Genomic DNA, 12,408 nt, shown 5'->3' with positions numbered 1-12,408 from the left:
GGAGTGAAGTCCAGGTCCCACTGGAATTATCAAAGTTTTGTCACTTTTTTCCACTGAAGTCTGAATTTAATCTAACAGATTAACAGCACCAGAAATTTGCCTTTTGTTTTTGAAACCTTTGGGATATGCTAGTGGACCAATATTTTCTCCTTATATCCCAAAGGCTAGAAACAAATCTTGTTTGGAACACAAGCTGAGACTCTCACACTCTGAAGAAGCATAAACTTGAGAGTAAAACGATACCAAAATCCTAACCCCTAAAGTGTTAATAACAACTAGATTGATAATACAGACAATGAATATCCATTAACAAACCTCTCCCAGCACACAAAAACTCAATCAAAAATAAATTATAGAAGTATATGAACTCATAATGCATAAAATTAAACACAAAAAAACCTTTTGGTACTGCACCTAAATTTTAGAGGAGATTTAAAATACAGAATTTTTCCTATATTTTACTCCGCTTCAGCTACCCACTATTAAAATAGAAGATTTCAAGAAAAAAAATAAATTGGAAGTTCAACTATTATTGTTGGAAGCCTTACGAAATTAGTAACTCAATAAATAAATAGTCCTATGGCTATTGGCCTGTGGAACCACTAATCAACATTCTGGGGAAGCTTTTTAATTTCCTGCTCCTTGAGTAGCCTCAGAATGTGCGTGTGCACAAGTACTCAACAGAGCCCCTATGCTAGACACCATGGAAGTTCATTCATCCAAATGATATAGAGGACATTACATTTATTTGGATAAACTAGAGTTTGGCCAGTTTAATACACTTGGTCCTGGCCAGATGACATGACCCTGTTTTGGATAAGCCAAGTTTTTGCATAATCAGGGGTTTTATTAGCCTGTGAGTAAGGTTTTGAAAATGACATCACAGGCTCCAATTAATTTGCTCAGGGAGTGCCCTATGGATGTTCTCATATGAAGCCTTTTTCCAGTTTCTGAAATCTTGAACAGAGCAAGATTTTTTTATCATGCAAACGTGTATTCTCTTTTATAACACTCATTTCAACTCTCCACTGGCAAATATCTACAAAATGAAAATGCAGAGAGGACAGGACATTCCTGACCCTGTTTTCCTGTGAATATCCAATGATACCATGGGAGATACTGGTGCAACAGAAAAAGAAATTATCAACGAAAGGCGTTTCACTGTTCAAACTCACTGCTATTTGCCTTGCCATTTGCCTAGGTGCCACTGAGCATGCCATGTTCTGCTGCCACACAAACTGATTGACCGCATCAGCTCTATGGTGCAAACCACCACTTGCCCACACAGCAGTGATAACCCTGGCAGCTACAAACAGCTCTGCTCACGTAGCAGAACAAGGGAAATCAAAGAAGCATGGAGAGGAACACCTCCCACTGCTTATCTGGGTGGCTATTACAGCTAAACTGTAAGAGATCCATAGCATCTCTTAAGAGCAACCTGTCTGGCCTCTGTCCTATACTGAAATTTCCCGCACTGACACACTGCTGGCAGCTAGCAAATCCAAAGCAATAAATTTTTTTAATTGATTTTGTACTATGCCTTATAATGATGGAATCTTTGTCAATGATCAGAAGGACTCTGAATTCTAAATAAATAATACGTAACTGCAAAGCCCTGGTGAATTAAAGAGGAACACTACGAAGATAAGACATAAAAGGAGAGAGAGATGCAACATCCACACTGAAAACAGTTTAGCTCTATTACTCTAAGCATCACCTAAAGCTACTGCAAAGAAAAAGCTAAGGAAAAGGAGATTCCAACTTTTCATTTCACAGTGCTTGCACATTTAAAAGCACAAACGGGATCTAACAGTTTAGCTTCAGAAACAGTAACTTTCCCTTCACACCCTTAAAATCCAATAACAAAAACACCAATCAGAAGTCTCACTGTGTTCCCAAACATGAACTGGCATTACTTTCAACTCACAGTTGAAAAGCCTGCCTCTCTCTATAAACCCCTCACAAGGCAAGACCAAAAAACTTCATGGGGAAATAAACTTCTCCCACCAAAAGTAAAATTATACTTTGGTCACAGCAGCTGCCGAGAAATCATTATCAGACAGAAAATGCCGCAGCAGGAAGACCACAGGTAGGTGGCAGAGCAAAGGTGACCAAAAGCACCTGCAGACACACAAAGCTGGGATTACCTTTGCAATACGGCTTTTGAGAGCTGCTGCCACGATGAGGCCTCAGAGCTGACCATGAGCACAACCATCACAGCCAGAACAAGTGAGAGCCGAATGCTCCTTCACAGGGGAGATGTCAATCCTCAGTCAGCTTGGCAGTGCCAAGACTACACAGTTACCTCCCCACCACCAGCATGGTCCTTGCTGCTGGTTTTACCAAAAATCCTCTTTCATCCCCTCTCCAGGGAAGTGTGGAGCTGAGGAGCATGGATTTCCTCTTGACTAGGACAAAATCTGCAAGTGCAAATGCTGATGTTTCACAGCTTTTCATTGTGACAAGAATATATAACTACCCATTGACTGTAAGCAGAGCTCACTACTTGGAGCCAAGTCTGGGCAGAGTAACAGTCCGCCTCTGCTTCCAGCCTCACCCCACTTTCAAATGGGGAAAAAAAAACCACCCCAACCACCAAGGAACAATTAACACGCTAACAGCCTCATTTTCACTGGAAGCGAAAAGATGTTCCTCTGCATCAAAAAATACTCAGCTGAAAAGCATGGAAAATAGCATAAAAAATATTGACTTTTCCCCTCTACTGAAATTCAGATTAAAAACTGCATTGAAATAGAAAAATCAGCCAGCTCTAACCAGCCGGAGGGAGAGACTGCTTTTACAATGCAGCACTTAGTCCACAGATGAGAGAGGGATGAAAGGCATTAAAAAAGAGCATCCAAACCATGCACTACTCCACTCCTCAGTGACCACTGCAAAATCCAGCTTTACTTTTCCTTGCCATCACTATTTAGATGAAAGACACAAAAGCCGCAGTGTGTGTCTTAATGCCTCTATAAGAACATAGTATTTCCAAAGTAGGGAATTCACCCTGGAACTTTCTTTTGAGATCAAAAACACACAAGGAAAACACATCCTTACAAATTTTGCTTGATCTTCTCAGCCTGCAAGTGAAACCCATATATCTGAGTGTCCTATATGCAGATGTACTTCAAAATCTCTCCTCAAAACAGAGCTATAAAATTGCATCTGCACAAACTCCCACTCAAAATACTGTTGAAAACAGCAGCAGGCAACAAGGAGCCTGGAAAGCACTTGAGCAGCAAAGCAAGTCATCTTAGAGATGGCTGATCTCCTTTCACAAGATGCTAATCTCCAAGCTATACAATGCGAGGGCAGCTGGCTGCCTGGAACAACTACCACAACATAAATATAGCTTAAGAATACTACTGAGTGCCTGTTTGCAAATACTGTCCCCATTCCCATGAATATGGGTCACTTCTCTCACAGGTTCTGACGGTTAATACTCTAACATAGGTAAAAGGGCTCTGGATTGATGTCATGCAAGCTCCCTACCTCAATGCCTGAAGATCAAAACCTACCCCATGGATTTTAACACAAAAATTCTGCAAAGGCTTATGCCTTTGAGAAGCACAGGAAGAAAAAAGGAACAATTTCAGCAAGGATTAAATTGTCAGAAACAGAGAGCAGGGAAAGCGTACCCAAAGAACTAAAGCCCAACACTGCTTGGTAGAGATGCCACCAAGGTTTCTCTGAGCCACTCTGCCTAAACAGGAGAGGAAAAAACTCACTTTCTAATAATCTAAAATATACTCCATGCCCCATACAGGAGTGGAAGAGCCAGAATATTTGATGTAAGAACAAATATTGGAGGGGCAGTAGAGCCTTGACCCCTGGTTCTTCTAATTCCTCATCCCTCCCCTGGTAGCCTCTTGAAAGAAATGGTTCCTTCCTGCTTATGAGAAACAATTGTTTTTCATATTCATCACAAAATATGATTATTCGTTTTCCATTATTGCCAGAGGCATTCAGAGGCTACACAGCTTTTTCAATACAGCATTCCACACTGCCATAGCTTTAAAAGAAAAAATGTACCCATTGGAAGAGACACTTTTCTGCTTTCTGCTTTTGCCTTTTCTGGTAATTATGAATGACATGTTTGCAATTTCCCAGATTTGAGAAATATGAAATTATTTTACAGCCATCCTTCTTTTGTCCTTTTATTTTAATACTTAAATTTCCACTTTGGGGAGGAGGGACACTGCCATAGCTCTGAATCAGTTCAATGTGTCTCAAATCGCTGCACTCGGGTTTTGCTTCACTCATTTCCAAGTCAAAATACTTAACTAAAGACCAGAAAATTTATATCCCCTCATATTATGAATAATGGTGTGCTGTATACACTACACAGGTTTCAGTTCAGAACAAAAACAAAGCTAAAATCTAGAACGGAAAAATACAGTAATACAATTCTCTGCATAGCTAAGATTTCATCACAGGGCAGTTTGCAACTGCAAGTGCACGGGTAGACCACAGTACCCATGTATCGCCCTTCTGAAATGAGGCAGTACACAAACCAGCTGGCCTGCTCACTGGTGGAAAAGCAACACTTTACCCATTTGCATCCACTTCACTTTTAGAGCCCTTACAATAGACTCACGACTCAGAGAAAGCAACTCCCACTCAAGAGGAGTCACAAATACACAAATGCTGGGGAAACTAAGGGAACTTAGTGTGCTAATCCTGACTCAAATTGACACTGCCAAATAACACTCCCTAACTGTAATTCTGGAAAGAAGCAATATAAAACATCTTTCTTACGAGCCTAAAGAAAAGCACTGCTAACATAAGAGACATGAACACCCCCACATTTCTTTAAAGGAAGAATGAAATAAAATCATGAATATTATTATACAGATGTAAGGCTTTTTATCTTTGTTATCATATTTGCTACCTCAGCTCAGCCACTCTCTTATATTCCTGCCTCTGTTAATCTCATTTGCAAACACAAATGGGGCGAAAAAATCTCAAACTTAGACTATGCATTAACAAAATACCTGGCTCAATGTCACAGAGTTACAGCACGTTACAAAAAGATGCATGTAGTATCTTTGTACTCTGTTCCAGGTATGTTTTCTTTCACTCCCTTCCTTGAAGCAGAAACTATCCCGGTTAATAAATCGGGTTACGCTAAGGACAATGGAATCCACATCCTGTCTCAAAATTTGCCTCCAACATCTTAAAACTCTACCATTTCGAACTTGATGCTCCTTCTGAAAGGATACCAACATTTGCAATTTATTATGGGAGTTTGTAAAATCAAAGACTTCATCCTGACTAAAAACAATTCTCCTTTTTTAATTATTTCTTAAGGTGTCAAGTAAAACTATTTTAGGGATTGCTGGAATGATACTGGCTTACATCTGTCATGTTTCAACAGTTTTGAAGAGAAAAGGAAATATTAACATAACACATTTTGTCACATTAGATAATGTCATAACTAAACAATTTAGAACTTGCAAACAGAACACTCATACTGCATACGTCTTCGCCAGTTTTTTCAGAAGTAATGAGCCTCAGCTGTGAAAGGGTCTTGCTTCATAAGGTATGTAATAAATCATCATCAGAGCAAACCCAGCTCCCATGTTGTTCGTTTTTGACTGCAATTATTAACACCTCATGGGATTTCACACAAATGTTTAGGTTAAGAAAATACTTAAGTGTATTTTTATTCATGTGAAGTTATTACACACTGTTAATGTTTCTTCTAGCCACTTGTGAATTTAAGTGTCCTTTTCGATCAGAGCAGAAGTTGTGAGTAACATGCTCGGTGGGAAAACATGAGAGCAAATCTGCCCCTTTGTATTAGGCAATTTAACCTTGTAAACTCTTACTGTGCAGAAGGAGTTCTGTTTTTGAGGGGGGGAAGTAAAACAGCAGGCTCTAATAAGCAGTTAATTATCAGAGCAGAAAGTAAGCAGATTTTAGATCTGGACAGTAAAATTCCAAAACAACTTTGAAAAGTCAAGCCTATTTCTGGCACCTGAAGCTGTACATCAGAGCCTTTCAGGGCTGAGCAATGCGCCTACATATAATACTGCAGAAGAGCAAGTACTCACATGCCCTTGATCATCCAGCTCGTTATTGGTAAGCTTCAGTTTGTCAAAGCTGATCACTTGTCTCATCCATGTCTCCCCAGAAGCGGGTGAATCAGGATGAATATAAACGCGAGGCGGTACTGGGGAGTCAGCATTACCAGCGACCATCCACTTGGAGCTATGATAAACATACCTACAAAAGGAAAACAAATATCTATAACCACAGAATAATTCATCAGACCCATTCAGTATTAATACATTAGGGCCCTTGCATACAGCAAGAACTCATCAATTATCAAAACATGAAAGGACATAATTCTACATAAATAAAAGTAATTTTTTTATTTTCAAAACATAGTTCTGGCACCTGCAAAAATAAGGTTAAAAACCGTGCTCTGATTTGACCTAAGTCTTCCTAAAATCAATCAGTCTTAATACTCCACACTGAGCTTTAAGCTGGTGTCAGTTCATTGATTGCTACAGCTCTGCTCTGAATAGGCATCAGCAAAGAGGGAAGAATCTGGTCCTTCCTTTATCAAATCGAGTAGTAATTCCATATTTGGAAGATTTAACATGTTGAGTCTAATATAAGAGTCTATAAATAAAGCCATTGAAGGGAAAGAACGCTGTGATTGGAAAAAATAATGAAAGTATGTCAAACTATGCTCCTGATATTTCCACAGACCATATTAATTGGCTTGAATAGTATTGCATAAAGGCTTAAAAATGAAAACACAGAGTCTGTGTTTCATTTGATAGGCCAACGCTGACAAAGTAATTTTATAGTAAAAATAGCGCCTACTTTGGTAGAAGATTTATTTTGAAGGCAGACATTTTGCAGAGCAATTTAAAAAGCACTAACTGAAAGTTATTTTATTCAAGTACAGTAAAATTCCAGTAATTCAACTATATTTTGAATACAAACAAGAAAGACTTCATCAAATAGATTTGTACAATTCAGCTCTTTATTAGAAAAACAACATAATCGGAACAAAAAACTAAGTGATCCAATGCACGTATCGGTCCATTCAATTCAGATCAAACTACATAACTAAGATCTGGAATGGTGGTGAAATTCTCTCCTGGGGACAAATTCTCAGCCCCAGATCAGTGTTATAACATCTTTCATTTATTTTGTATTTCTTAGTTTATATGCTTTCCCCACAAAAGTAAATAAAGTTATAAATACACAAAAAACATTTTGAGCAACAACTTTAGCTTCCAAATATTCATCAGGTCCAGTTTTCCTAGAAATCTGTACCTAGATATAATTTTCTTCATTTACATTTAGTTTCGATACCTGCTCTGTCAGCTAAAGACTAGGCTGCATGTGACTGCTGCCATGTCTATGAAATTTAAAAATCTGCAAGACAGTTTGTGAAGCCGCACAAACAGCCAGAGTTAAACTAACAGTCAGCAATAAAAAGCACAGCAAAGAATGAACTTTACATCAAATAAAATTGTAAAACATTAATATAGCAAAATAGCTAAAAGTGTGGTAACTTATACATAACTACAGAAATTTATATCTGTCAACGAAGAAAATACTGCCTTTCATACAACTCTTGTTAAGTTACTTCAGCTACCTTGAGCACCACGTATCATATTGGGCAGACAGTGCAGGTCATTATGACTGTAATTATTTTAAATGAAATTAGGTTTAAATAACTCATATTCAATATAACTGCTTTTGATTTTTTGTATTAACATTTTAATTAATTTGAAATTATTACTTTTTTTTTCTATGAATTTAGGAATTGCTCAGACCTTCTAGGAATTATATATTTAGATTGTTAAGTAAATGCACACATGCAACACAAGGCAAGAAAAGGATTTTCATTTGAACTGTACTGCATTGGTCCAAAGAAAAAAGGCATTCTTCCCCTATGGTACAGTCAGTAAAGTTTCCCCTAAATGTATATGCTGGGCATCCTTAGCACTGCTATCTGTCCCTCTCTGAAAAACACAAAATCTAAAACGGTCCTAAGAAAGATCTTATACACCATACGAGAAAATAACAAAATAGAAGTCAATGAGGTAAGTACAGGAAAAACACAGGGCAGTGTTTGCTTAGGAAACAAAGCAGCATTCCTGCAGAACCAACCTTTTAGTCTTGGTCTGAAATATTCCTAGTTCTACAATTAAATCTGCAGTGGTTTTCCCTACATTATACTAAGTATAGGTTAAAACAATCAAACCAGCAATTAGTAAAGACCTGATCCTGTCTCCACTGAACTGCTTCGGCCAGGCTCCCTCTGGCTACTATGGGATTGCATTTGTGAAGCAACACCTACGAAACAACTTCAACTCACAACAGTAATTGCTGCGGGCCCAATCCTGCAAACATTTCTACAGGACCAGAGGTTTCTGCAGTGTCTAACTAGCTCCCTCAAAAGACTACCGTCGGAACAGTGAGAGCTTCAGCTCTTCCTACTCCTAAATGTTTGAAGAACAGCCTCTTTTGTTCCTCACATTATTTTTCAGACAATAATACAATTAATTCTTTAAAAAACAGTAATCAGAAACATTAGCCTTTTTTAATCTAAGGAACCAAATATCGCAGTGATAAATAACTTTTAAATCAAATTATCAATTTGAAGCATGACCAAGAAAGCTTATACGTAGTTAAATCAGCCATCCATACTATTAATATTATTAATGTTAATGCCAATGAGCACTAGAAAATGTGCATTTTCATATTTATTTGTTAATAGAAAATAATTCCCACTAACAGGATGAGGAATATAATATGGTAACATTTCCTGACCGCACTAGAACTGCACTCTGAGAGTCAAAACCCAAGCATCTGCCAACAGTACATACACAATGTGAGGCAAATGTATTGTAAAGAGCTTCAACAGAAATCTTAGTTGCTTTTGCACACTTGGCGCAATGTTTTTGTGTTTTTTCTTTTAAATGCACTAGGATGAAAATAGAAATCTTTACAGAGAGTTAAACATGATCTTTTGCTAATTTATATCGTGTTAACATTTTCTTCCCTATTTGCTCCCTATGGCTTGCATCAGATATTTTTTGCCTGAAAGTCACCATACCTGTATCTTTTGTTATCCACCGGCACAATATCCATAGCAATATAATACTGCTGATGTGGGTCTAAACCTGAGATCTTCACTCTCATTGCGGGAAACATCCGCCTGAACATGGAAAGAGAGAGGTCACTTTTAATACGAAACAGACTCGGGAATGGTTGTTTAGGAAAAGTAACCGCTTCGTGGGATTCTTCTCGTTCTTCCCTTTAGCCTACAGAGTCCTTTTGGACGATTATAGTTACATAGCCATGAAATGGCCCATTCGATATGTCAAAACAGATTTCTAAAGTGCATTTACTCGAACAATGCTTCATATGTTTGGGGATACGCTTTGGGAGTAGAGCTATTACCACATCATTTCAACTTTATTGTTAGACAGTAAATCATTTTGTTTTGAGACTTTACCTTAGCAGTACACGCATTTAAAGCCCGTTTGAGATATTAGCTAGAAATGTATTCCTGGATATACGCAAACACCACCTCCACCCAGGAAGACCAAGTCGTACAGAAAGGCAAATTGCCACTGAAGATTCAACTCATAGTAGAAAATGGTGCATCTTTCCTGTATCAGCAAATTAGAAAGCTAAATCCACGGTGATACAATTATGACACCGCCAAGGATGCAGTTATAAAAGCCAATGTGCCATGCTGTAACCCAACAATATGGTCTTTATTGAGACGGGACTTCCTGTCTGCAACTTACTAAAGGTGAAGTGCGAGAGCTACTCTGTCTTTGAAAGGTATAGTAAAACTTCTTTATTGAAAGCAGAAACGAAACTACGAGCTAATTTCTGGGAGGGAAAAAAACCCAACAACTAACCCCCCCACACACCAGAAACCTCCCAAAGCAACACTAAACAAAACAAAAAAGATCACAACCCAAACGTTGAAGATTTAGACCCTTCTGTGGAGAAAATGGATTAATAAACGAATGAGGTGATTTTAACATAAAAATGCCCTTCTTAGCTTGGCATGCCTTTTATCAGAAAACTTCATTCTTGAAGTCAAATTTAAAAAAAACAATGTCCTACTGACGAGCTGACTACCTGACTGCAAACTAATAAAATACTCTTCTGTATTTTATAAACATGAAAGCTATTCCAGTTTATTTAATATTTGCTGCTGTCCTAAAAAAATATATATGTATACACATATCTATAAAAATCAATTAAAAGTCGTTACTGGAAACAAAAATCTTATCTCTGTCATTTCTTAATAAGTAGGAGGGTAAAAACCTGACTGTGGTTAACTGTTTTTTGCTGTTATTTCAGTGCACCTGTAAGATAAAACAGAAATTCTCCGACTGGACTCTCTTAAGACAAATGCTGCTTTGTACTGTTTAAGAATGCGTTCCAATCATTAATAAAGCCCCTCTGAAAATGTAGACGGTAGCATATGGATTCAATAAAATATGTTTTTCTAATTTCTAATAAGTTCAGATACTTTTATACTACCCAGGTTTTTACCATGTGTATCCCCTGGAAACGGAAAAAGCTTCCCCCCAGAAGGGCACGGCACTCCCAGACCTCGCCCTAATGAACAGGAAACCCGAAACGCCGCATGCTCCCGTGCCCATCCAATATTATCGCCATCTACCTGCCTCGTAAATCTGGGGGTTCCCCCGGTTTTCGCCCGCTTTGATGTGCCCGCCCGCCCCGGGAGAGCGCCGGTGGCGGCCCCGCGGTGCCCGTTACCTTCCCGCCTTGGTGATGATCATCTCGGTGCCGATCTCGTGGAAGCGCTTCCAGAGCTCGGCGCCCTGCAGGTCCACCCGCGGCGCCTGCGGCGTGGGCAGCGGCGACCCGGGCCTCGAGCCTTTGGGGGAGCCGCCGGGGGAGGCGGGCGGGGAGGCCGCCAGGAAACCCTCCTCGCAGCCGTCTGCGGAGAGAGCGGAGGAAGCGAGAGGGCCGGGGGATCGCGGACCCCGCGACCAGGAGACTCCCTCAGCCCCGGCCGACCCGAGGCCGCGCCCGCCCCGCGGCAGCGACCGAGTGCGCCGGAGCGGGCCCGGGCCGTAGCCTTGGCTCCGGGGGGGGGTTGACTCGAGTGCCGGGGCCGCCCCAGGACGGCCGGGCTGCCGGGGGGTTCCCGACGCGCAGCTCAGGGACGAGCTACCCCCGGCCCGGGCCGAGGCGTGCGGCAGCGAGTCCGCGGTGCGGAGCCGGCGACGCATTTCGTTTGGCCGCGGACTTCTGCCCCCGGAGCGTGAAACGGCGCTCCCCTCCACACACAGTAATTTGCACGCACATATATGTGCGTCGTGTGTGTGTATATATATGTATATGCATACATAGTTATATACGTAGTTGCATATGCACTCTTAGCAGCACACATACATTTATGTACTTCATAAGCGCTTTTCCCTTCCCTGGGAAACAGGCCCCGCCGCCGTCGCTCCCCCGCGCTGCGGCACCGACAGCCCCGCCGGCAGCCGCCCTGCTCCGTACAGGGGCCGAGGAGCGCCGCGGGCTCCCACCGCCAGCGCCGGCGGGAGGGGTGGCGGGTGCCCATGCAGCATGGAAAGACCGAAGGAATAACGGGGAACCAAAGCACCAGCAGCGTCTGGGGAAGGGGAGCCCGAGCCAGCCGAGGAGCGGGGGCGCGGGCAGCGGCAGGGCGCGGGGCGGCACTCACCGGCGGGGGCGCGGGCACCGCAGCCCAGGTCCATGTCGCCGCAGGTCCTGCCAGCGGCAGCGGCGGGGGAGCTCTTGGCGCAGCAGCCGCTGCCCCCTTCGTCCTCCGCCGCCTCGTCTTCGCCGCCCAGCTTCCGCCGCTTGGGCTGCCGCGGCTGCGGCTGCTGCTGCTTCTCGGCCCCGATGAGAGCCTCCACGGAGAAGGCGTGAGCCTTGAGGCTCATGGTGGTGCCTGGCGAGGACCGCCGCTTGTCGGCCATGCCCGACACCCTACAGCCCGCGCATCCAGGCGCCCCGCGGCCTCCGACACCGGCACCCGCGCCCGGCCCGCCGCGCCGGCCGCCCTCCCTCCCTCCCGACCGCGCAGGCAAGGGGCTGGGACTTTTCCTCGCCTTTCTTTTTAAATCCGAGTTATCAGCCAAGTTTTTTTTTTTTGGGGGGGGGGTTGTTTTGGGGTTTTTTTAAAGTGGAAAAAAAATCTATTCCTTTCTGCAGATGCGTTCCTTCTCTCCCCCTCCTCTTCCTCCTCCTCCTCCTTCTCCTCCTCCACGTTCTGCCCTGTCTGATGGGCCAGGCAGGACTGACATGGGTAACAAACGCTCTGCGGACACAAATTAGGGCTTGTAATTGAAATTTGTTGCCTTGATCTGTCAGCACTTCCAGGCAGGAGACCTGTGGGAAGAACTC

At 42.2% G+C, this 12,408-nt stretch overlaps 1 protein-coding gene across 2 annotated transcripts in view; it reads right to left on the bottom strand.

Moving 5' to 3' along the window:
- Positions 1-11,981, bottom strand: part of TBX18 (T-box 18) — a 28,508-nt gene extending 16,527 nt beyond the window's left edge. For both annotated transcript variants that reach the window (XM_027696002.1, XM_027696000.1), the window contains exons 1-4: positions 11,723-11,981; positions 10,783-10,966; positions 9,092-9,193; positions 6,060-6,231 (exon numbers count right to left, since the gene is read on the bottom strand). In XM_027696002.1, the coding sequence (XP_027551803.1) occupies positions 6,060-6,231; positions 9,092-9,193; positions 10,783-10,966; positions 11,723-11,981 (717 nt within the window). The remainder of the gene's footprint in view (positions 1-6,059; positions 6,232-9,091; positions 9,194-10,782; positions 10,967-11,722) is intronic.
- Positions 11,982-12,408: the final 427 nt, after the last annotated feature.

This window comes from Neopelma chrysocephalum, unplaced genomic scaffold (genome assembly GCF_003984885.1).
Source record: "Neopelma chrysocephalum unplaced genomic scaffold, ASM398488v2 Primary Assembly neopelma1_23b, whole genome shotgun sequence".
Lineage (NCBI taxonomy): Eukaryota > Metazoa > Chordata > Aves > Passeriformes > Pipridae > Neopelma > Neopelma chrysocephalum.
The sequence above is the reverse complement of the archived record's forward strand: the minus strand, read 5'-3'. Positions and strand labels throughout refer to the sequence as shown.